Source organism: Dermacentor silvarum, chromosome 7 (genome assembly GCF_013339745.2).
Source record: "Dermacentor silvarum isolate Dsil-2018 chromosome 7, BIME_Dsil_1.4, whole genome shotgun sequence".
NCBI classification, from domain to species: domain Eukaryota; kingdom Metazoa; phylum Arthropoda; class Arachnida; order Ixodida; family Ixodidae; genus Dermacentor; species Dermacentor silvarum.
Genome location: NC_051160.1, coordinates 99,458,645 through 99,483,110, shown reverse-complemented (window position 1 = coordinate 99,483,110; position 24,466 = coordinate 99,458,645). Strand labels below are relative to the sequence as shown.

General features: G+C 46.5%; 1 protein-coding gene across 12 annotated transcripts in view; it reads right to left on the bottom strand.

Annotated features, from left to right (window-relative positions):
- Positions 1-24,466, bottom strand: part of LOC119459033 (sphingomyelin phosphodiesterase) — a 145,535-nt gene that overhangs the window by 109,507 nt on the left and 11,562 nt on the right. For 3 of the 12 annotated variants that reach the window (XM_049671072.1, XM_049671071.1, XM_049671070.1), the window contains exons 2-6: positions 22,441-22,635; positions 12,251-12,406; positions 6,874-7,104; positions 4,845-5,014; positions 3,718-3,828 (exon numbers count right to left, since the gene is read on the bottom strand). The exons of 2 other annotated variants lie outside the window; for them this stretch is intronic. In XM_049671072.1, the coding sequence (XP_049527029.1) occupies positions 3,718-3,828; positions 4,845-5,014; positions 6,874-7,104; positions 12,251-12,406; positions 22,441-22,635 (863 nt within the window). The remainder of the gene's footprint in view (positions 1-3,717; positions 3,829-4,844; positions 5,015-6,873; positions 7,105-12,250; positions 12,407-22,440; positions 22,636-24,466) is intronic. 7 more of the 12 variants (XM_049671068.1, XM_049671067.1, XM_049671069.1 and 4 more) reach the window with 7 other exon arrangements.

Here is a 24,466-nt window from a genome sequence, read left to right as displayed (position 1 = left end):
TCCACTGAGACGCGTGCGAAATGCTTGCACGACCACATAGAGGTCGGCGATTCAGCTAAGCGTCTGAGTCAGGTCTTCGGAAAAAGCAGATGCTCGCCGCTACGAAATCGCATAGAATTGGCACCGCTAGTGTCGTCTCGAACGCACAAGAGACGAGCGATTCGCCTAATGTGGGTTAGAGTAACCTGAGGATGCTGTAGATCCCCGGTTGGATTTTTTTTGGATACCTGACCCTGGATGAATAGAACTTATAAGTGTATTGTACTTTTGCTTACGCACGGTTCATCAAAACTTGAGTGTTGTGCATTGAATGCCATCAAGTGTTCTGTATATTTCGTTGACATGTTCTCTTCTGTGCTTATTTTACACTTGCTTGAATTGGCCAGCTCATGATTATTCTGAGTGGGGTTCTCACTGAACTTTATTTCTGACTATCAGTATAATGATATCAACTCACTGTGCTGTGTGTTTGGACCAAGGATAGGTGGTGGAGACACAGTGATTGAAGTGTGAAATGCGTCGCGCACTGACCGGCAGTTTTTTCTGTGGAAAAACTTGTCCCAAAAAGGGACTTATGTGATGTGTGGTGCGCGACGGTGATATTTGTGGTGTGCGACAAGGTGCGGTGCATTCAAACAAGAAGCAGACGACAAGGAGAGCGCGTGCCGCTCTACCGCGCCGCGCCGGAAACGACGACGCCGAAGAGCAGCCAGCACGTGAACACGCGGCACAAGGAAAACAACAAAAGAAAACCAATCCAATCGCAAAGGAACAGGGAGCTTCGAGCAGCCAATGAGAAATCGACGAATCGACCAGAGCAGCAGAAAAAGGAGCCGCGCTGGCAGTAGGGGGAGGAGTTCCAGAAGCGGCACCAGGACAAGGTTGGCCACCGGATTGGGAGTTGAAGACGGCCGTCGGGTTCCGGACCCGAGCCACCAGGACTTCACCCGGCCGGGGCCTCCTGCCAACCCGTTCCTGGGAGTCGCCACTCTCGTAAACAGCTGCCCGAGGCCGGCAAGCGTCTGCGCCCGTGGGCAGAACGTGAGCTGTCGGGCTACGAGCCCGAGTGCCATGACCAGCTGCCCGGCCAGGACGCCGCCGCCGTCAACCCCTGCTGCCAAGCCGCCTGCCTTCCCGGGCATCGTCACTCTGCCCGATAATCAACTGCTGCTGCCCAAGGCCGGTGAGCGTCTGTGCCCGTGGGCAGAACGTGAGCTGTCGGGCTACGAGCCCGAGTGCCACGACCAGCTGCCCGGCCAGGACGCCGCCGCCGTCAACCCGTGCTCCCGAGCCGTCTATCTTCTCCCACCGAGCCAGAGCTCCCACGCTCTGGCAGCCTGTACGACGTTCCGACACAACGACTTTTGGTGAGACGAACACCGCTTATCTCGTCGTCTCGTCTCCGCTGCTTCGCGTCGAGACTGTAGTGCATACTCACACCCGCAGCCTGCCCGAACTTGCCTCATATCATTAGTGTTCCAGCTACGTGTTTTCATGTTATCTTTGTGTGTTTGGTTTATGGTTTTCTTTTCCTTCTAGTTTTATTAAAAGTTTGTGTGTTTTTCAACAAACGGCTTTGTCCTCGATTGGGTTCTGGGAGGCTTCGCCTCAGAGAACCGTCCGAAAATATTAGACAAAAGAACCTGCTCATCACAGTTTGATGAAGCATCGTGCCGCTTACATTACATTATGGGGTTTTACGTGCCAAAACCAGTTCTGATTATGAGGCACGCCGTAGTGGGGGACTCCGGAAATTTAGACCACCTGGGGTTCTTTAACGTGCACCTAAATCTAAGTACACGGGTGTTTTCGCATTTCGCTCCCATCGAAATGCGGCCGCCGTGGCCGGGATTCGATCCCGCGACCTCGTGCTCAGCAGCCCAACACCATAGCCACTGAGCAACCACGGCGGGTCATCGTGCCGCTTGGCCATTTGTAGCAGAATTCTGCCATGTGCCTATCAATCAATGGTTGTTCTGCTTTGACAAGAATGTGTGACCGCGAAACCAGCGTGTGAAGACACGCTGGTTCCGCTGTACGCACTTCTCCATGGGCCTACTATAAGGTAGACAGTATTTGTACACGGCGAGGAGCATTGCGTACGTTATACGCAAGGAGTAGGCGAGTCTTCGCCATCACTGATATAAAGAGTGGTGTGTGGAAGACACTTGTGGCATGCTTGCAAGGTTGACGTTGTCACGAAGAAACAAAAAAGCCTGCCGGCCAATAGGAATGTCTACCTAACTAACCCTAATTGGTGTCTGCCTCAGCAATCTTTTTGGAGAAATTGGTTTTACAACGGAGTTTAAATCCATCAGCAGCACGTAGGATAGTGTATGTTACATACCTCGTCTTTAAATTCTTGAAATGAAGTATGCAGCTCAATTGATCGCCAAGTGTGATTCCTTAGCGATTTGAGCTAAAGAAGAGTGGAAAAATTATAACACACCTTCGCCAGAGTTGAACCGCCATACTCCCATTCACCATATCAGAGTTTGCTCCCTGCTAAGCCTTGAAGCGCTCTGTCACGTATACCGATTGAGAGTTGTGCGATATGATGACGTTTAGTTATTGTTAACGCACAAGTGTGCCTGTGCTGTTCAATTTATTGTTTAGAGTGAAAGCCCTGCGCAGTTTTTCAATTCATTTTTGTGCGACGCATGATGTGTGAGCTAGTTGGTATAAGAAAAGTTAATAGAACCCGTGTGCTTCTGAATAAACGTTGGTTTGAAGTCAGCGCATGTCACGTCTACTTTTTTTTTTGTCCTACTTCTTTTTTGAGCGCTGTTTCCCAACCGCCGTGATCTTCGTAACCACACCTCCGCGCTTGGCATTGTGACTGTGGTAATAAAACTAGCAATTTTAGAACAACTTCTTTGTGGTTTCGACACAAGCAGTTTCGCCGTGCTAAAGGGAACGCGCTGAAGCCACTCTAACATTCCAATGCTTAACATATTTTTTTCAGAAATATTTGTATTCATAAAATCTGGGCCAATTCGAAGAAGTTTTGTGAACTCCAATGCGGTAAACTTTGCAAGTAATCTGGAACAGAATCTTGAACGCGCATGCCTGAGGTGTGGGTAAATCCGCATGTTCTGGCTAGGTATCTAGAATATATTTGTACAGGACACTTCTGCGCGGTGACGACAAGGAGTTTAAAAGTATGCTATCCGTTCCAAAAATGCGGTGGTCTTCCAAAGCAACGGCACTTCCTTACAGCTCGGGGCCACGTTTTATGTATTCTTGTTAACTATTTGACCAAGATCTTATGCCTTCTTAATTATGACACCAAATCAGGGTGCCTGACAACGTAGAGCTCTGGGAGACAATTGGCCGCTTGCGGCTATTCGTGAATATCGTGTGATATCAGCGCAGAAAGAAAACTGCGTATTTTTTAGCATGTCGCAGTAACCATCCAAACACAATTGAAGAGACGTAGTTACTCTATCTGATATCTTGTGTTTTCAAGATAGTACGGGAATGTTACAGAATGCGCAGCGGAGTGTATTAAAAGGCGTTTCTAATCACTGTTGCTAATGTCCGTTAAAAATGCGAAGCGTGGGACAGTGCAGGGAATGATATTAGTGGAGCCTAGCGAGCATTTTAAAGGGTAAGATTATGAAATCAGGCCACCCGTCCCAGTTGCTGCCCTTGCGAGATGCGATTAATCATGTCGTCTCAAGTAACTCGTCGCGGAGTTCTCAGCAGGCAGCTCACCTTCGTAGGGTGTTGGTGGCAGATGGGGGCAGCCAGCGCGACCACTGATCAGCCAGGGCACCGTAGAGCCAGGCGACTGACATCTCTCCTTTTGTCTCGGGTGGCGGGAAGCTGCGCATTGTTTCGCTCAATAAATATTATTTCAGAAAGCTTTTGGTTTCGGAAGCTGTTTCATGCTGGACGGGCGTCTAGGCAAATATTATGTTTGCTGTGGCTACTGTGTGCTACTTCTTAACAAGCGTTACGTAGCGCAAGAACTGTTTCATAAATGGGGGAATAGGATTGTAGGTTCTTACATTAATTCCATCGTGAAATACTGCTGGTCTCACTATTGCGATTCAAATATTCGTGTTTGCTTTTATGTTGCACGTGATTGTTTTCGGGCATGTTCCTGTATGCTCACCCAAGTTTTTGTTACAAAGATAGCCTCTGAAGTCAGCAATTATTAGCCCTGATGATCGCAATTTCTGTATAGAGATGTTGCTTGGGAAATATATTAGTGCGCATCATTATATCTGTTAAAGCCTCAGTACAGTACGTTTTCTTTAAATAAAGGTTATACATCTACTAGGACACATGCGAATAATAAAATTTTGAGTAGGAATCAAATGGTCTCCGCAATTGGGCTCATGTTTTATTTGAGAATTCACTAGTTTATTTTGTCAGATATTCCTTTTTTACGACTACGCCGGGATAACAACTATTTCATTATCGAGAAAGTGGAAACATCGAAAGTCAGAAGTGCTCCGATTCATTATTATTAATGAAAGCTGCTGTTGGCTGCATTGAACCACTAGGTTACATTGGCGATTAAACGGAGAAGTTCTGCTCAATAATTTACAGCCATTCAATGAGCACGGTAAGTTTTTAGGCACCAAGCCCTCTAAGGTTAGTTCAATATGAATAAGATGTCTGAGCAAGGAATCCACAGCTCGCATGCATAAAAATATCTACTCCTGAGATTAAGTGGCATGCAATTTTCTCTTTGAACTCGCAGTCAAAACAGTGCTTCGGAAATTCCAATAAAATATGTCAGTTCTCCACTACAGCACCCGTCGCACGGATGTTTAAACATTAATGCACTGCCGTCGTTGACCTTGTATCTTCTGGTCTTGTGAGATGCTTACCTGTCGCTAGGGTGTGACTCATGGTTTCCGATCGCCGGGAAGACTGGCACGCCAGGCAGGAACTTAGCGATGGCGTCCGCCGTGTACTTAGTCACCGCAATGTTGCCCTCGCGCGATGTGTTCCAGTAATCGTGAGGGACAATGTCGCCTGTCCAGATGACGTAATCCACCTGCGATGTGGCAACCGCGTCAGAACTCCTTGTGCATGTGCTGTTTCCACATGCTCATTGTAGCTTTAGAACAAGTCGAAACCGAGTGTGCGTGTCACCTTTCCTTGTTTTTTTGTGCTCCTACTTCACGGATCATCCAAGTAATGAAGAGAGGAGCAATGCCTCGCAAGAACATGAATATTTGAATGAATAATCGGGTAAACAAACAAGGAAAGCACCAGCTCAGAGACAAAGTTTCGATGGCAGGCAGTTTAACCAGGTTTCGCCAGGTTGATTACGTTACTCTATAGGATAAGAAAAAGAGCAATAAGGGTAATTTGTTAATCAAAACACCGTTACCGATGTCATGAGATACAATGTACTCCTCCCAGCGCTGCTATGAAAGTGCGGTCTCGAATGCAGCGACCGACTACAGAAATAACGATGGACTTTAGTCATCAGTATATTATAATATTGTTAAACAAAATTTACTCTTACTGCACACCTTTACTGCCGCACAGCTTTACGTACAGCCACCGCGAACTGGTCCTCGTGCGGCCGCATTTCGATGGGGGCAAAATCCAAGAACGCCCGTGTCCTGTGCATTGAGGGTATGGTATAGAACTTCTGGGGGTCAAAATAAATCCGGAGTCCCCCACTACGCCGTGCCTCATAATCAAATCGTGGTTTCGGGACGTAAAACCGCAGAATTCCATTCAGTTCAGCTTTACTTAGAAAACCAACTCGACTCAATTGATATCATTCGAGAACCTCAGCGCGGGACAATCATGCCGGTGCAGGTGCTGTACCAAGGAGCTAATAAAGACGTCATAATAAAGCATCCCGACATTACACTGATCGACAACTCGATTCTTTAGAAGCATGAAACTAAGTTACACCCAAATCAATTCCTCCAAAGTTACACCCAAATCAATTCCTTCCAAAAAGCTCATGAAAGAACTCGATCTACTGCGACTTCTCTTTTATTATCAGCACGGGCGACGCAGACATTGGCCTAGTAGCCTCAGTAGAAGCCTCAACTCGGTAGCCTAAGCGCCGAGGTTGTTGGTTTTTGGTTTAGGTGCAGCCTTTCTCATAGGAAACAGCACATGCACGCTCTTGACAGCCACTGAGTGTCGAACCAGAAATCTGTGTCAGCTTCCTCTGTGGCATCAGATAAGAAGATGCTGGTTATAGTGCTCTCCATCAATGTTTCTTGAACACGCACATTACAATTCCAGAATTCAGGCTAGTCAAAGCACAAGGCCACTCGATTTAGTAGCCATCCTGGTGCTAGTGACAGCTTTAAGATTTGCACACCATGAAATACTCACCGTTTTCCATTGCTGTTTCAGTCCCCGCTGCAGCGTGTAGATTCAATGAAGCTGTGGATTAACATATGTCGTACGCCAATGCGATTCGTAGCGTGTCTGGCGACGTACCACTCAGGACTCCTACTTAGTGGTTCCTCCTTTACGCTGACTGCATATACGCCTAAAACAATGCTTGTAAAATATCTTGCAAAAAATATTGCTTATCGCGTTCAAGCGCGACGGCTGTAAATCTTAGCAATTGGTGCCCAGTCATCGAAGACAACCGCTCGCGTGCGCGTTGTGTGTGTGCGTATTTGTGTGTGCGTTTGTGTGTATGTGTGTGTGTGTGAGTGTGCGTGTGTGCGTATGTGTGTATGTGTGTGTGTGTGCATGTGTCTGAGTGCGTGAGTGTGCGCATGTATGTGTGCTTGTGTGCGTGCGTGTTTGTGCGCGTGTGCCTGTATTGTTTGCAGTTGTATTTCGGAGTGATATTTGACCCCGTTCCATAAAAAGCATCATAAATGCAAAACAACTCGACGCGGCTTCTAGATTTCATTGAGGACTCGCCTTCAGGTTGTCACGCACAGTCTTCAGCATGTTCTCGAGCGTCCTGGCAGGTAGGTCGCACTTGCGCAAGGAGCCCCAGTAGCCAGCTGCATTGTTACCGAGCCGATTGGCCTTGCCATTCTCCTCACGACAGCAAAGAGGCTCGAGACAATCGGCACGGCTGCCTACCGAGTATCTCAGGTCAACGTGCACGTCGGTGATATGCAGGAAACGCAGTGTCGGGGCACCTGGCTATTCAGGATGAGCAAGGAAAAGAAGACAATGAATTTAGACGCTGTAATAATTGGTTGTATCTGATGGTAAAAAGCACGTAGGCGAACTGCAATCTTTAGAAATTTATTTGCAGTCGTAATTGAATATACAAAAAAGAAAAAAAAAGAAACCTTGCCACCGAAGTGATTAAATTCAATAACAATTGTATGGCTGCATAGAGAAGTTGAAAGAAAATGCATAAAAAGCACAGGTGTGAACCAGGGCAGCCGTAAGTGGCCTCGTTGACAATGACGCGCTAACGATGACAGCGCAACAATAACGAAGGTACCAGTATAGCGACATGAATGTCAGCGAGGGGATGGCTCCATGATGACAAGAATCAGAAATCAGTTCAAATTATAACATAATGGGCCTACAGTAGATGTTCACATAAAGCCCTGCGCATACTAGTACCGCTAGCATTACCTTTATGTTTGCGAACAAGACAGGTGGCGCTACAGTTGCTGACATGTGATGGTCGGCGCCATCGCGGTGCACTGATCAGACGGCGGAGCAGATAAGTTATGTAGATTACATAGTTAGCTAAGGAATCAAAGCAGAAAATGCACGAAACAATTTCATATGTCAGCTTCCTTAGACGCGTATCGATTCGACTTGCCGCATGTGATTTTTCGGGTCAAATGGGATCGGCCTAAGTATGCTCGGAAGACATTGTATCCTAGTCAAGAAGTACAAAAGAAACATATTTCCCGCATATTTCATTTTACACCAACTTGGTCAAATAAATTATGCCTACGCGAGCGAGAAACACTTCACAAAGACGCCAATCACTAATAGGACCCCTGATTGCCACCGATCGAGACGGTAGGCTTAGCTCGCCGACCAGTGATATTCTCTGCATGGGAATTTTCATTTTATCGGCGAATTCTTGGCCAAAATTGTTGAGTAAAGTAGAACAGGGAATAAATTTCAGTATTGCAGCTAGCCTAATTATCTGTGGAGCCAATATAAAATTATGCCAACGGACGAGACATCAAATTCTCGCTTTATGGCACATACGTTTGCAGTAAATGTAGCTCCCGGACCTCTGAATTGTAAGAAAGAGTACTTGAAAGCCTCAGAGGCCCCTAAATATTTCATTAAATAGCTCTTCTACAGCACCCGCCATGGTGGCTTAGCGGCTAAAGCGTTGCATTGCTAAGCGTGAGGTCGGGGAATCAAATCCTGGCAGCGGCGGCCGCATTTCGATGGGGGCGAAATGCAAAAACGCTCATGTCCCGTGCACTTAGAGCCCTGCAACGTTCCCCTGGTGGTCGAAATTAATCCGGAGCCTAATATGGCGTGCCTCCTAATTAAATCGTGCTTTTTGCACGTAAAACCCCTGAATTGAATTGAAAGCTCATGTGCAGGGACTTTTCATTTCCCGGGAGGTTACTGTGGCAGGCCATCATCAGATAAAACGTAGTCACGTGGGAGCCGGATATTGCGACGTGTTCACACTCGCTCAGTCATCTACTACACTTCTGCGAAAAAAAAAATTAATGACAACAGTCAGAAGAAAGCGGCCAGATTGCACGCAATTTTCTGCTTACGTTTCACGAGCTTCAAAATACATTGGGTTTTACAGACGCTGTGTAGTGCGCCGCACGACAATTAAGTTACTCAATTATAGTCGACAGCTGGGCGATTGGTACGGAGAGATTAATAAACTGCGCGGATGTACAGGACACAAGGAAAGCAGTGTGCTGTCTTTTTTAAACCGCGCCATTTGAGCACAATTAGGCACCTAAAGAGCAGCTGGCTGTGATAGTGATCAACACCTAGTTGCACACTTAGACGACGTCTCACCACCGGCTTCTTTCAAACGATTTTACACAATGCATGCGTTTTTATACAATGCGAAGTAACAGCCGAGCCAAAGAATGCTTACGCATTTGAAGACAGCTCTCCGAATTTCTGTAGCGGGTTCTGAGAATAAACACGGTAAACACGTAATCGCAAGACATTCGGTTTACTTGTGTTGCCAGCTTATGAATCTCGTTTGAGAGTGTCCCGCATTTGTTGCGGAGCACGCGTTACTAATTGAGGAATATAGACTTGTTAGACTGCAATGTGCGACCCTTGACTGCCTGTTTCCAAGGGGGTGCGTTGCTCGACGTGACCAGGCCAACCGAGCAGTGCTAACACTTCTGAAAGATACTGCCTTGGCCTCCCGTGTATAGAGATTATTTGCGTTTTCGTTTTGTTCTGTCTGTGTCTCCGTCATTTCTTTAGTTCCTCTTTTCTTTTCTCCTATTTTAATTTCCTCAATTCCCTCCTCCTGAAAGTGTATGCAGGCGTTGTGCGCCTCTCGGTGGTAGTTGTCAGCTTGCTCCCTCCCTATTTCCTTCGTGTCGTTGTGTATGTGAGTACAAACCAAATAGTAATAATTATAATAATAATTATAAAGGATGCTTACGCATTAGCAGACAATTATGTGAATATCTGCAGCATTTTGTATTGCAAATCATGTCTATCCTGCTTAGACCATATCACAACGTTCCAAACACAATTCAGTTCCATACCATTACGGGTATTATAATCTTATTTTTCTGCATTCAGTACAATATTGTATTCTGAATCAGACAACCTGCATTTCTTCCCTGGAGGCTGGGAACCTGCTTCAATTTCAATTATTTCAAAATATGTTTTTTTTAAATAAAATGACTATGGGGGGGGGGGGGCGAGATGGCCGGGTTTGCTTATCGAGCATCGCCTTATAATGTTCTTTCCGATCCGCTTCTTAACACCTCCTTTTTCTTGTTGTTGATTATCTCCTAGTTACCGTGGCTGTTCTTCTTGTTCCTTCTGCCGACTATTATTTTATACTTTTTTATTGCATCAAATGACTACGTCGAAGGGACAACGACCTGACCAGTTTTTAATCGATTCGCAAGCTACCAATCTTCTACAGCTACGCGATTATACGCGTGACGAATAAATGCCTCAATATGGCCAATTACGCACTTATTTCCCAGTTACAAAGCGTAACGGGAACGACGCGGTTTCTCTGGAGTACACACCAAAGAATGCTTACGAATTGACGTGAGAAGTCTTTTTATCGATTCTACAGCTACCGATCACCTACACTTACAATTTCATAAAAATCAAATTGCTTAACTTGGCCAATTACGCATTTATTTCCAAGTTACAAGGCATTACGGGAAAGATCTGGTTTTTTTTTTCGATATACTCGCCAAAGAATGCTTACAGATGATTGTTGTGACCATTTTTTATCAATTCTAAAGCAGCCGATTATCTATAGTTACGTTATTATAACTATTAAATACCTTAACTTGACCAATTATGCACTTATTTCCCAGTTACAAGGCGTTACGGGGCAGGCCCGGTTACTCGCCGGGGTACTCGGCGAAGAATGCTTATTCAATAAAAGATCAAGATTGGACACACGAGGGGCACGCACAGTTGGAGATGCCAAAAACACAATAGGTTTTCCGCACTCCTTCTATAATTTAGATCGCACATTTGTATGTTGTATATTACATAGGATAGGGCATAAAACGTCTAATATTTGTCTGCAATTTTGGTCTTGGCCAAACAACCATCCGTGGCGTGCCGGACACTGCCAGCTTAGTTACTCAGCGTGGCACCATCTCTCGGGGCAGCGCAAAACCTGGGCCGCGGAACTCACGGACCGCTGGCATTGAAAAGAGCACAGAGAACTCTAACTCAGCCCCCAAAAAATTATAATCAAGTTAATGGTGCTCTGTATCTGCCTTTTGAACGTCGCTAGTGGGAATTACAAATTAAACTTCAGCCTACTAGAAGTTACAGCTTGAGTGATATTGTGAACAAACATTACGAAGAAATCGGAAGCAATGTTTTTTTGTAACTTGTTACGGCAGTAATTAGGTTATGTAATGTGGTCCTGTAGAAAGGGTTGGGGGTCAGAGACTGCATTTTCTTAAGTTTTTACTGGTTGCCCAGATAATCTCGTTTTGTTCTCCCAACGGTGCCCGCATGTTCTCGTTTCCTTCTCATCTTGAGTGCCCGGATAACGGCTCTGGCTTCTGGCTCAAGGTCTCTTGAAGGTCGCCGACAACGGGACCTAAAAGCATTTCATGCGTAATAACCAAATTACGTTGCTGTGTTGTGTCATGGTATCCTTTCAAATGTATATACATCTAAGATTTTCTTTTACCGACAAAAATTAAAGTTAAAAACACGTCTGTGCTCATTGAAAACGGATTTTCAGAATTAGGTTCTCGTAATCTGGATTGGAGAAAATCTCTGTGTAAATAAACGTGCACTGCAGATTATTGCGTAATCCATTGAATAGGTTAAGTGCTATTAATCACTCAAAGCTGCAGGGTGCCCGTGGTGGGCGAGCACAAAAGCAACTGGAACGTCAACTCTTTTATTCGCAGTTTGGGAATTAATATCTCGAAACTGGTGTCATCCTCAGAATTCGTTCCAAGTGGATCCGCGTCGCGAACTTCACAGATAGAATTTTTTAATTACAATTTGAAGCATACCGTAATAAGTAAAACTGAATTAGTGAATGATTGTTAATTAGTTCAATATGCATTTCAATTTTTTGTGCAAGTAATGTTCGCCTCTTTGAGTAGAACAGCTCATCAACTAAAATTTTGCTATATGCCACAGGCAACATTTAAAAAATTTGAAAGTGTTTGCTGAAACACCCGATATAAGCGCCAATTTTTATTAAATGTATTATTTGTGTCACCATGTCCTCTCATTTTTTTTGTAAGTAAAATATGTAATTTTGTAAGCGTTTCAGTAAATTACATTGCATGCAATGGAGTAAGACACTGCAGCAATGTATCCGTGTCCGAAAATATGCATCTACACAAGCAAGACGTTCATGAGAAGGAAAAGCAGGAATGCCCCGTGGGGAAAAGACTTCAGGTGACTAGGTGATTGCCCGCGGTAACTACGAAAACCGGTGGCATATGGTAAAGGGGCGCGATAACTTAAAATATGTAGGTAAATTGTGTGGTTTATCATGCCTAAACTGCACATGGGGTTATGGGAGACGCCGTGGTGCTGAACTCCGGAATAATTTTGACCACTTGGGTTTACCATGCGCTCAATGCGCAGTACATGAATGTTTTAGCATTCCGACCTCATCGGTAGGCCATACCTTCGGGCTGGGGGGCACAGGGACAGGCTTCTCGGTTCCAGGCAGAGCGATGGTCCACTTGAACGTCGCCTGGCCACCGCAATCTTCACCCAACACCGAACCGCACACCTGTTCGGCGCTCAGCCGGGTCTTCCTCATGGCGTAAATGAACTGATCCTGCGCCCAGAAAATGCGACGGTGGTCAGGAGTCATCGCAATTTCGTGGTGTAAAAGATTATCAGCACAGTGCGATTTCTACAAGATTGAAATGGCAAGCAATGAAGCTTAGTAATATTAAAGAACGCCTCAAACGCCGTTTGCAGGTCCACGAAAAAGTTTTCACTTTTTGATCTCTGAGCCAAACAATGTTACCACCGAAGCGGTTGCCTCTGGATGCCATAGAAATAGTGAAAGTTGTCACACACAGGTCTTCCATTATGTGGATTTAAAATGTATGTTACTACGGAAAAATAGTTCATGCAAGGGCAACTGCACAAGAAACGCGCAGTCAATTTCGGCGAAAAACGTGGCCTGGAACGGTGAGCACAGGCGGCGGAAAAACGGGACACAGTGCTATAACACCAACCTTAGTTCACATAGGCATTGAGATGGCGTAAATGTTTAGCGCGACTGGACGTTCTTCTTAAACGGTTATTTGGCGTAAGATGACGACAACTGGGTGGCTTAGGGGAGAATGTCCAAGTACGAAAACGGGGAAAGAGCTGAACTGTCGGCGTAGAAACGCGAAAAAAAATTACCAAAGAAAACATTTTGGTTAATTAGAAAAATATGCTCTCATCCACGTACATTTGTTGCAAGAAGAATGTTAAGGTAGCGTTTGTTGTTATGTTGCGTAATTACGTAGATGGCAGAGCCTATGACCGGTAGATGCAGGGTGTTTCAACGAACACTTTCTAAAATATTTAAAGGATGTCAGTGGCAGAAGGCACAATTCTAGTTCATGAGCTGGTCTACTCGAAAAGGCGGAGATTACTTGCACAAAATTTTAAATGCATAATCGACGAATTAACATAAGTTTACTAATAAAAATTTTTACTAATTAACTTATGGCCCATATTGCAATTTACAAATTCTAGCCGTGAAGTTCGCAAGGCGGGGTCCTCTTGGAACGAATTCTCAGGAGGACACCAGTTTCGAGATACTAATTTCCGAACTGTTCACAGAAATGCATTAGCGTTCCAGTTACTTTCATAACAAAACGTAGTTTTATGCAATGATGAACAAAAGTAACTGGAACGCCAATGCATATCTCCACAAAGTTCGGGAATTTATATACGAAACCTCACGGAGATTACGGTAGAAATGTGGCCGGTGTGTCGATATAATTGCTATCAAAAGAATTTTCGGAAGATGTCAAGTATGAAAAAAGGCGAAAGCTTGCACTAGGCCGCGCAAAGCTCAAGACACAGCGAAGCTGCCCGATTGATTACGTTATCTCTTTCTTTCTCTCGCTCTTTTTCTTTCTTTCTCTCTTCCTTTCTTTCTGCATTTCTCTCTCTCTCTCTCTCTCTCTCTCCTTCTTTCTGTTTCTTTCTCTCTGTCTCTCAGTCTGATTTTCTCTTTCTCCCAGGGGAAGTTATGTTGCAATCTTCAGTACAATGCAACCATATCGTTCCCATAAATGCACGTTCGGCAAGCGTGGGTGTATTGCGCAGTGGTTATGACACTCGCCTTCGGACCAGGGGTTCTTTTTCATGTGTGTACAGAGTGTTTCAGCCAACACTTTCAAAAATTCTTAAAGCTTGCCTGTGGCAGACAGCCCAATTCTAGTTAATGAGCTGGTCTACTCGAAGAGGCGGACATTACTTGCACAAAAAATTCAAATGCATCATCGACTAATTAATCCAAATTCACAAATTAAGTTTTTAACTAATTACCTGATGGCCCATATTGCAATTTATAAATTGTAGCCGTGGAGTTCGCAAGGCGGATACACTTGAAACGAATTCTCGGGATGACACCAGTTTCGAGATATTAATTCCCCAAATTTCTGGAGAAATGCATTGGAGTTCCAGTTAGTTTCTTAACAAAACGTCGCTTTATGCATTGAAGCCCAAAATTAACTGGAACGCCAATGCATTTCTCTACAAAGTTCGGGAATTAATATCTCGAAACTGGTGTCATCCTGAGAATTAACTACAAGTGTATCCGCCTTGCGAACTCCTCGGCTACAATTTTTTTAATTGCAATATGGACCATCAGGTAATTAGCTAAAGCTTAATTAGTGATTTTTGTTAATTAGTCGATTATGCATTTCATTAGACCATCTCATTAACTAGAATTGGACTATCTGCCACAGGCAACCTTAAATAAATTTTGAAAGTGTTCGCTGAAACACCCTGTAAGTAACACATATAATTTTCGCATATAACTACTAATATTTTCATGCAAAAAAAGAAAAAAAAAGTGGGTGTATAGCGCAGTGTCTATGACACTTGCCTTCGGACCGTGGGTGTCCTGGTTCGAATCCTGCCTTGCGAAGAAAGTAATTGTGTTTTATTTATTTATTTCTCTCGGGCGGCGAGCGCAGACGTGCCAGGATGAGGTCACGGCGCGTACGCACTAGCGCGCAGCTGGCGCGAGCTCGGCGCAACCATGTTTGTGTAGCGTCGCCTGGTTCATATGGCTACGGCGCGGCAGTTTCGTGCTTAGGGCCCATTCACACTTGCGACTAGGCGAGGTCGCGCGACCAAGTTAGTCGCAAAGCGGCCAGTCGCAAGTAGTCCGAAATGGTCGTTTTTCTCGAAATACGACCGTTTCGGGCCAGTCGCTCACTGCTCCATTTTTCAGTCGCGCGACTGTCATCGCATAATAGCTGAAACAATCAGATGCGAAGGAGCAGGACGTTCGTGTACGCTGACGCTTATATGACGCGGCGATGACTTTTCAAGCAGACGTGAGCGGCATATCGTGAGACTTTCGGTTTAGCGACTCGCCGGTCGCATTTGTAGTGTGAACATCGTTCGTCTTGAGTAGCATTTGGTCGCCAGTCGCAATCGGTCGCGCGACCTCGCCTTGTCGCAAGTGTGAATGGGCCTTCAAAGTGCGGAAAAAGACAACGACGCTCGAGCCAATGCTGGTGGTGATGATTTCGTGGCACACGCACAAATTACGGCTAGCTTAAACTGCGGAAGAAGCCGACGACGTTTGAGCCAATACTGATGATGATAATTTTGTAGCACGCGCAAATTACGACTGGCTTGAACTGCGGAAGAAGACGACGCTCGATACAATGCTGATGATGATAATTTCATGGCACACGCACAGGCTACGACTGGCTTAAACTGCGGAAGAAGACGACGACGCTCGAGCAAATGCTGATGATGATAATTTCGTGGCCCACGCACAGGTTACGGCTGGCTTAAACCAATTCGCTGTTAAAAAATGCAGCCAGTGCCATGAAAGCTGCCGAAACAGCGGAGCTGTGGTCGTTCTGTTTCTGCGGTTGCAGCGTACGTTTCTGTGTATTGCCGCTCGCGCCGAGCAGCGTCCATCGTGCGAAGAGCGCGCGGCAGAAGAACCTACTATGATTCACAGGCGTCTCCTCATCCTCTCGAATTGAATTGAATGAATTATGAAGTTTTACGTGCCAAAACCACGATCTGATTATGAGGCACGCCGTAGTGGGGGACTCCGGAAATTTAGACCACCTGGGGTTCTTTAACGTGCACCTAAATCTAAGTACAGGGGTGTTTTCGCATTTCGCCCCCATCGAAATGCGGCCGCCGTGGCCGGGATTCGATCCCGCGACCTTGTGCTCAGCAGCCCAGCCCCATAGCCACTGAGCAACCACGGCGGGTATCCTCCTCCCGAGCGGCGTCCCGAGAACCGAGAACGTGCGGCGCAAACACCTGCTTTTTATTCCCCGGCGCGCGCTCCGATTTATCGGCTCCTCTCCTCCCGGAAAGCGGGTCACGTGACCTCTCCGGCTCTGCTCCTGCGTGACGGCCCCGTCTTCGACAGCGGACGCTCAACTAAGAACATCTCGGCTGTTAATTGCCTAAGATACCCCCCCCCCCCCAAGGCCACCGATCTTCAACCGCACAAAGGCGAACACCAACCTCGACAGCCCTTTCATCTTTCTGAACTCCACGCTGCCCTTTCCAGTTTGACGCGAAACACATCGCCAGCAAAGGACGAAGCAATCAAACCTTGTCTGGGAGGTCTCCTGCGAAACCACCCAGACAAGGCCATAAATTGACTCCTCGAGCAGATGAATAACTGCTGGGAAAAAGGTGAGCTCCTGGAAGTATAGAAGAGGGCAGAAGTCAACTCCCTGCGATCTCCAATTACCCCTGTCTTGCGCTAGCGTATTCCAACTTGCGCCTGCGAATTTCCTAACCTCATCATCCCACCTGACTTTCTGCCGTCCTCGACTGCGCTTCCCTTCTCTTGGTATCCATTCTGTAACCCTAATGGTCCATCGGTTATTCATCCTACGCATTACATGGCCTGCCCAGCTCCATTTCTTCCGCTTAATGTCAACTAGAATATTGTCTACCCCCGTTTGTTCTCTGATCCACACCGCTCTCTTCCTGTCTCTTAACGTTACTCCTAAGATCTTTCGTTCCATTGCTCTTTGTGCGGTCCTTAACTTGTTCTCGAGCTTCTTTGTTAACCTCCAAGTTTCTGCCCCGTATGTTAGCACCGGTAGAATGCAATGATTGTACACTTTTCTTTTCAACGACAGTGGTAAGCTCCCAGTCAGGATTTGGCAATGCCTGCCGTATGCACTCCAACCCAATTTTATTCTTCTGTAAATTTCTTTCTCATGATCAGATATGATACAAAAACCTAACAAGCCACTACAAATCAGCAACATAATGCCCATCTCCCTTACTTCCTGTGCCAGAAAGCTCTTTGAACACATGGTCCACGATCGCCTCACTCCATGCCTAGAAGACTCAGGACTCCGACAGCTCCTCTCAGCAGAAGATAATCATCATCATCAGCGTATAGTTATGTCCACTGCAGGACGAAGGCCTCTCCTTGTGATCTCCAATACTCGTACAACTCAAGGAGGACTTCTTGGGCTACTTAGAACGCCGCAAACAGTTTTCTGCTTTAGCGATAGATGTCAAAGGAGCCTTTCATATTTCGAAGCATGAAGCAATCCTCCAAAATCTCCAAGACACAATCTGCGGAATCTAGACCCACCAATACGTACAAGACATCCTCAAAAACCGCACGACTACGCTGGGTATTGGCAACCTCCAAATCGACAAATTCGAAATTCCCAGCAAAGCCACTCCAGATGAGTCTGTGATTTCACCTTTCTTGTTCAATTTCACCGTGATTAAGCTCCCGCAACAACTTGATGACATCAAAGACTTTAACCATGTAATACAGGCCGACGATATAATGTTATGGACAAAAGCATCCACAACCGTTCAGCAGCAAACAGCCCTCCAAGAGGCAATCGACCAGATAGAACAACACCTCGCAGAATGCGCTCTCCAGTGCACCGTCCAAAGAGCAGAGATACCTATTCTGAAGTTTTTACACCCGGAAAAAACCCCCTCCACCTTCCCCCCTCCCCCCGGTATCCCCAGATCCAAAAGTACCATTAGGCGTATAATGACCCAGATAAGAGGACTCAAAGAGCTAGAAACCATCCATAAACCAGGTCACATATGACACCCTCTATCTACGCCTCAATAAAGCTGGGAATGAAAAACTAAATATTATCATCAGAAAAGCAATCTAGAGCGCACTAGGACTTCCACGTATGACCTAAACCATGGCACTCCTGAAACTTGGCCTCCATAACACCCGGGAAGTAATGAGTGAAGCGCACAGCGCCAGCCAGCTGGAACGCCTTAAGCTGCCTCAAACCAGCAGAGCAGTATGTCGCAAACTCGCATACAGCGAAAACTTCATAGCAGGATGAGACACGAAAGTGCGATTACAGCCACTTCTCGGAGTGCTTATCTCAGTTGCTGCAATACCTTGCAACATGCATGCAGCACAGCACAAAGACATACACAAGCAAGAATTCACGCGATCAGCAAGAAATACTCAAAGTAGACTAGGACGAGATATACAGATACGGAAACGCATCCGGGTATAAGAGCATATGCAATTATCTCGACCAAGAACCAAGGGCATGAGCTAGTCGTGGTGCCCATACCGGCCAGAAATCTAGAAACGGCGGAGCAAGTGACCATCGTCTTCGGCAACTCCCCATGCAAGACCAGAGTCAGCATCTTGAGCGACTCACAAACAACGTGCAGAAACCTAGAAAAAGGCCATTTCTCTGCCGCAGCACTGAATATTCTAGAAAATATAACAAGACAGCAACAACTCCTCGAGGCCTACTACATCGCATGGACCCCAGGCCAAGAACTCCTGGAAGGAAACGAAGCAGCACAAGCTGTCGCCCGTGATCATAAAAACCGGAAATTTCTGCCACACGCTCTCCGGAAAGTGACGACGGTGAAGGTCATTTCCATCAACTGGAAAGAAGAGATCATACACTATGCCAGCCAACATTAGGCAAGGAAGAAGCCGCCGCTCTGCACAGACTACAAACAATACACATGTCCACAGAATTACCCCACATCGCATGTACCCAGCACAATTCTCATACCTATGCCAATTCTGTGATGTACCGGACACCCTCCAACACATGGTCTTGGTCTGCCCACACCACGAGAAAGAACTCAAGATGGAAGCGTCAGAATCGCTACAAGCAATCGATGAAAAATGGTAGGCAATGTTAACGGCATCGAGCCTGAACAACCAGCGAACTCTTGTTGAGCGGGCATGGGCCGCTGCATTAACCAACAGCTTTCTGGACTGAGAGAGTCAACCACGTCGGGCGAAGAATGAACATTTTCGCTTTTTCGGACGTTAAACTTTTATTCTCCTCCTTCCCTTGCAAAGTATATTAGAGAATATCAGCAATATTTTTTCACAGACAAAATGATTATACCAACTTATGTGCCGAACTAATAACCAATCAACTGTCACTTCAAGGTATCGAAAATGCTACTAACGCCGTAAAGTTTAGCTGAGTTAAGATTGATATTAAGTTATCAAATCCTTCACATGTAAAATAATACGTTTGGCCTGGTCGGTTTAGAAAGTGATTTTTTAATTGTTTGAATTGTTTGAACCCTCCACGACACCGCAGTGGCTATGGTGTCCCGCTGCTGCGAATATATCTTAACGATGTGCCGAGGAATTTTAGGAGGAAACGACAAAATAAATGTTGTTGGCTATTGTGTGCAGTAAGTCACATTATTTTTTGCATATGCTGAATTGAAACTTTAGAGTCAGTATTTGTTACCCAACTTCGCAAGTATTAACATTGGTTACGAATTTCTATGTGGAGGTTGTAAAGTCCATGTAGTAAATGTCTGCTTTACCAGCTTCCGACTTCCTACTTTTACAGCGTAAGCTGTTATGGGCTCATTCCAATAGCCGTTTCGGGTCGCCATGATGCCGCCGCCGGCGTCCGCGCTTAACCGCTATCGCAGGAAACGGGAAAAAAGTACCCGATTCCCGCCGGGATCGAACCCTCGCCCGCTGCCTGGAAGCCGGATACACTACCACTGAGCCACGCAAGTACTTGCTACCGGGCCGCGGAAAATACCCTAATGAAAACGCAGGGTGAGACGACTGGAGCCTCCGCCAGTATGGTGGTGCCATCTTAGTAAGATGCCTGCAAACGCAGCATCCGCAGGCGCAGACGACGATATGCGATTCAGACGATGCGCGCAATCAACGAGCTCCCGAGCTGCCGAGCCTCCACCAGTATGGTGGCACCATCTAGTAAGCTGCCTGCAAACGCGGAGCGCCCGACATGTATATTCTAGTTGCAAGGCTTGATCGGTCTCAGCAGCCTGCTGTGCAGAGAACGTTACAAGCCGCAGCTCGGCGTCGACGCCGGGCGGACAGTTCAGATTGTTCTCGTCAAAACGAGGCGAACAGACTGCCGCGAAGACTATGTTGTGCGTGGTTCCCAAAGTGGAGATACTCTTGAGCCGCTCCACTAGCTTACGCTGTGACTGCGCCGCGCGTGCCACGCAGGCCTGTGACTTTTTTTAAATTTATGTAAACATTTTGTCTGCGCGCAACTGACAGCCTAGAAAATATTCAAAAAAGTGCGTGACGTGCCCACTGGCGACCAGTGATTACCGTGTTCTCAAACGCGCTACTTACGAATTTAAGGTGCACTTAGTCTCCTTTGCTGGCACCTAAATATTGACAGCGCAGCCTGCTTATCATTATCATGAACTACCGCATTGGAGGTTGATCATCTCGTCAATTGCGGTGTGAACCTCTGCGTATCTATGCTGTGACGGTATAAGCGGCAGCACACATGAATAATTGCACTGCTCGTTTACACCCGGCACCTGCGAGAACAGTGTGTTGTAGTGCGCAAACAGGCATGTCACATTCCAGAGGGCATGTAACATCTAGATCATAGTAAGCTCTTTGGTTTTGTCGGTCCCCTTCATTCCACCTTCGTCGTGATGATAGTCGGTACCACGGTGGTTTGTACGATGCACCATAGAACAGCTTACAGCATTTTATCGTTGGTGAGAATGTCGTGACCTCACTGGTCGCCACATTCACAAACGATTGCATTGTGTTGTGCTAGCTTTAAACTGCTTTCGTCGGTGAGAAATTGAAAACTACTGTGTGACGGACGCTGTGAGAGGTCGCGAATATGAACGGGAGCATGTGCAGGTAAACCTTTGAGGAATAAATGCTGAGTACAAAAAAAATTGGCGACGGTGATTTTCAGCACATGTGAGTATGGCTGGGAGTGAGCGTCAGTGAGTGATGGTGAGCGGGAGTGGACTTTAGTATGAACGCGAATGGATGTCAGTAATTGTGAATGAACGCGTGTGAGTGCCAATGAATTTGAGTGCACATGAATGTGAATGACCACATACATTCCTAGAATAGTAACGCCACAGCGTTAAGGGTGCCCTGTCGAAAAAAAATCCGGTGTCGGCGCCGACCGTCGTTAGGCGAAACATCCTTCCGAACCACGACCAAGCTGGCCCTCTGTAGACACTAAATACTTCTTTTACCACTAATGCTGCTCACAATTTGTCTTACATTCATTACAAAGGTGTTCCTTGGAGTTTTGAGAATTACAGCCCACAAACAAATGTGATGAGACAAAACAACGACAGCGCACGCCTCTTATGTTAAATCCTCTCAAACTGATATATTAAAAGTGCGAAACAATAAGATCGGCCCACGCAAGAGGCCACGTTTCTACTAGAAAGTGCGCCATCGTGCATAGCGTTCACCGCCATCGTTTCCCAGTAAACATTACGGTTACATTAGGGAGCATACATGCAACGCTGTTTGTAGGCTCCCTAGGGTACATAAGCTGCATTTGCCGGGAAGCGTGAGAAAGAGTCAAGGATCTTTTAATGCTATCGCGTTCCACTCTTAAAGGTGAAATTTAGGCGTCCTCCAAATTTTGGCGAGTGAATTTGAGTGAGTATCGACTTATTCTATCAACCTATGGGTATATGCACTGAAAATAACTTATACCCGTGTCACACGGGCGATTGGAAGGCCTTCCAACCGATAGTCTGTGGGCTCAAACGTCAAGTTCGAGATGCAATAAGGGCGGTTTTGAAGGCCGCCGAGTCAATAGTCTGTCGAGTCAACGGAGCGCTCTACAACTCTATCGAAACCCCGATGGCCTTTGAGCAACGGAAGCCACATCAAGTGGCGCAGTTTTGCCACAGTTTCGCTCTCAGCAACTTATGAACTAAACATATATGAAAAAGATATAAAAACAATTTTTTGAAATATTTCAACAAAACTGCAATAATTTTTAAGTACATTTGGTATTGTTTATTTTTGGTGACATGAAAACAAAATTAAAGATCCCCAGCGCCACACAATTATTGGGAGAAATGCATGAACCATGCAACGGCCTGCAAACCGTGCCGTGTAGCAGCCACAAATCCTTTGAGTTGATAGAGTTGAGGCGTTTCGAAGACTGGAAGGCCTTCCAAGTGGGCCGTGTGACACGGGCATTACATATGGGTCGTCGTCCTAGCACTGCTATTATATGCGCTCGCACTTCTCAGTTTCTTGTTTGTGGTTGTTTTGCATCACAAAAGATTACAAAGCCATCTAGGCAATTATGTTTAGGTGTATGCTAATTTGGGCGCGGCCCAATGTCTGAAAGGAACGAGTGTGGGGTTTACCTTAAAGGTACTAGCGAGGCCGTCGCAGACGCGCCTTGAGCCAGCGAGCCGAAACAGTTTGCATGTGCGCCTCAGGTCGTGGATGACCACCTCACCGGACAGGCCACGCCGGATGTCGGTGAGCACACCTTTCACGAGCGAGCTACATATGCTGCAGCTCAGGATGCGCTTGCCTGAAAATAGATGGGACATCGACTGCGAGCACATAAAAGGCAGGAATCAGCATTTTGCAGCAAAAGGCATACATGTGGTACTCTGCTATAAGCCATATGATGCGCTCGCCTGTCTAGCATTCCATTGGGTCGTAACAAGGTAATTTTTGCAGCGAAGCTGTTAAGGGCTCATTTTTCTATCGTCGCGTATGGAAATAGAAAAACTCTCATTGGCTGTATGCTGTATGTGCTAGTGAAAGCGCGCGAGGGCGAGGGACGCGGGCTGTCACGGGGAGCGAACGCACGGCGGAGAGCAAACGCGACTTATGTGCGAGTGAAAGCACGCGAGAGCGAGATACGCGTGCTTTCACGGGGAGCGAATGCCCGGCGTACCTCCAGCAGCGGGGCCCACTCCTGCAGGAGTTCCGCCGCCTGGGCCTCCCCTCTGGCAAGGAGGAAGATCTCCTCTTCCCCGGCCGACACCACCTTTCTGCACTTCGAGGCGTCGTGGAGTTCCTTGACTCGTCAGGGCTCTCCGCACGCCTCTAAGGACATTTCTACAAGCGGGAAGGCCTCACGGCCTCCCACCCCACCCCGGGCCTGACCGGCCTGGCACAACACCCCTGCAGACTCTGCAGCACACCAAGGCCTTCCATCTCGGCCTGATACGTGCCGCCTATGCCTGCCGGTTTTGCTTCGCCCAGCCATGGCGACTCCACTCTATCCCTTCTTTCGCTCCCACTTACCCCTCCCCGTTGGCGCTGAGCCGTGCTCCCTCAAGGGCTGCATAAGATAGCGCCAACCTTTCCCTTTCCTTCAAGAACCACTTATCATCATCATCACGGGGAGCGAACGCACGGCGGAGAGCAAACGTGACTTCCCAGTGGAAGGGGAGTTGTGGGCGAGGAGGTATCGAGGCACCCTAGATTGTGCGTGTGCGTGCCCGCTCTCCCACTGCGGCTCATGCGCGCAGCCCTGCCAGCCTCTGCCGCCGACTCTTTCTGGGCTCTCGCCCGCATCTCACCTAACAGTGTTGACAACGGCGTTTAGCCATTCGTCACGTAGCCAGAGTTTTGACAGCGGTTGTGTGCGGTCATACTACAGTGCCTAGAATATAGTATATTCTAGGCACTGTAGTCACACAAACAACGCGCACAACTGTTTATGACGTGTTTATAAAGAACGTGCCAACATTTGCCGTACACCCTATGGCGGTGCACCGTAGCGAACATAAGGCCATGGCCCCTGTGATCACTAACTAAACGAAAACCACCGGATAATATATATATTTCTCATTCTTTAATACTTCAAATAACTAATTACACCATCGCACCTTAATAATCGCAATTCGAAATACCTAAGTACGTTTGCAAAGTGTTTATTTATTACCATTCGTTAAATATCCTATGTGTTACAATTGGCACAGTGCCAGAAGGGTTAGGCATTAGCTTTATCCTGACCTACATATCACAAGGAGAATGCGTTCTAAATTGTCACTGCTATTTAAATAAAGAGAGAGTTCCGTTAACACACCAACTAATATGTACTACAGTCCTTTTTCATGGTAATCTATGAAAATGCGCAAAGGAAATATAGACTACACGTTAACATACACGCTATCCCATAAAACCATAGTTTTGTAAATGTTGAAAGCTTAAGCGGCCCTTCGGTTAGACCTACTGCCCCTGTTCTTCGACCTCGAACGACGTTTCGACACTATCGAGATCCGCCCCAATGGCGAACACCTGACCACGAGCCCGTACGCTATCATTGTACCGGCGTGGGGCACATTACCCGCTATTGACCTCATCGTTAGCCGTCGTTTTCATGCTACACGTTTTACTAACACTACAATGACAACCAGCATCTGCCAT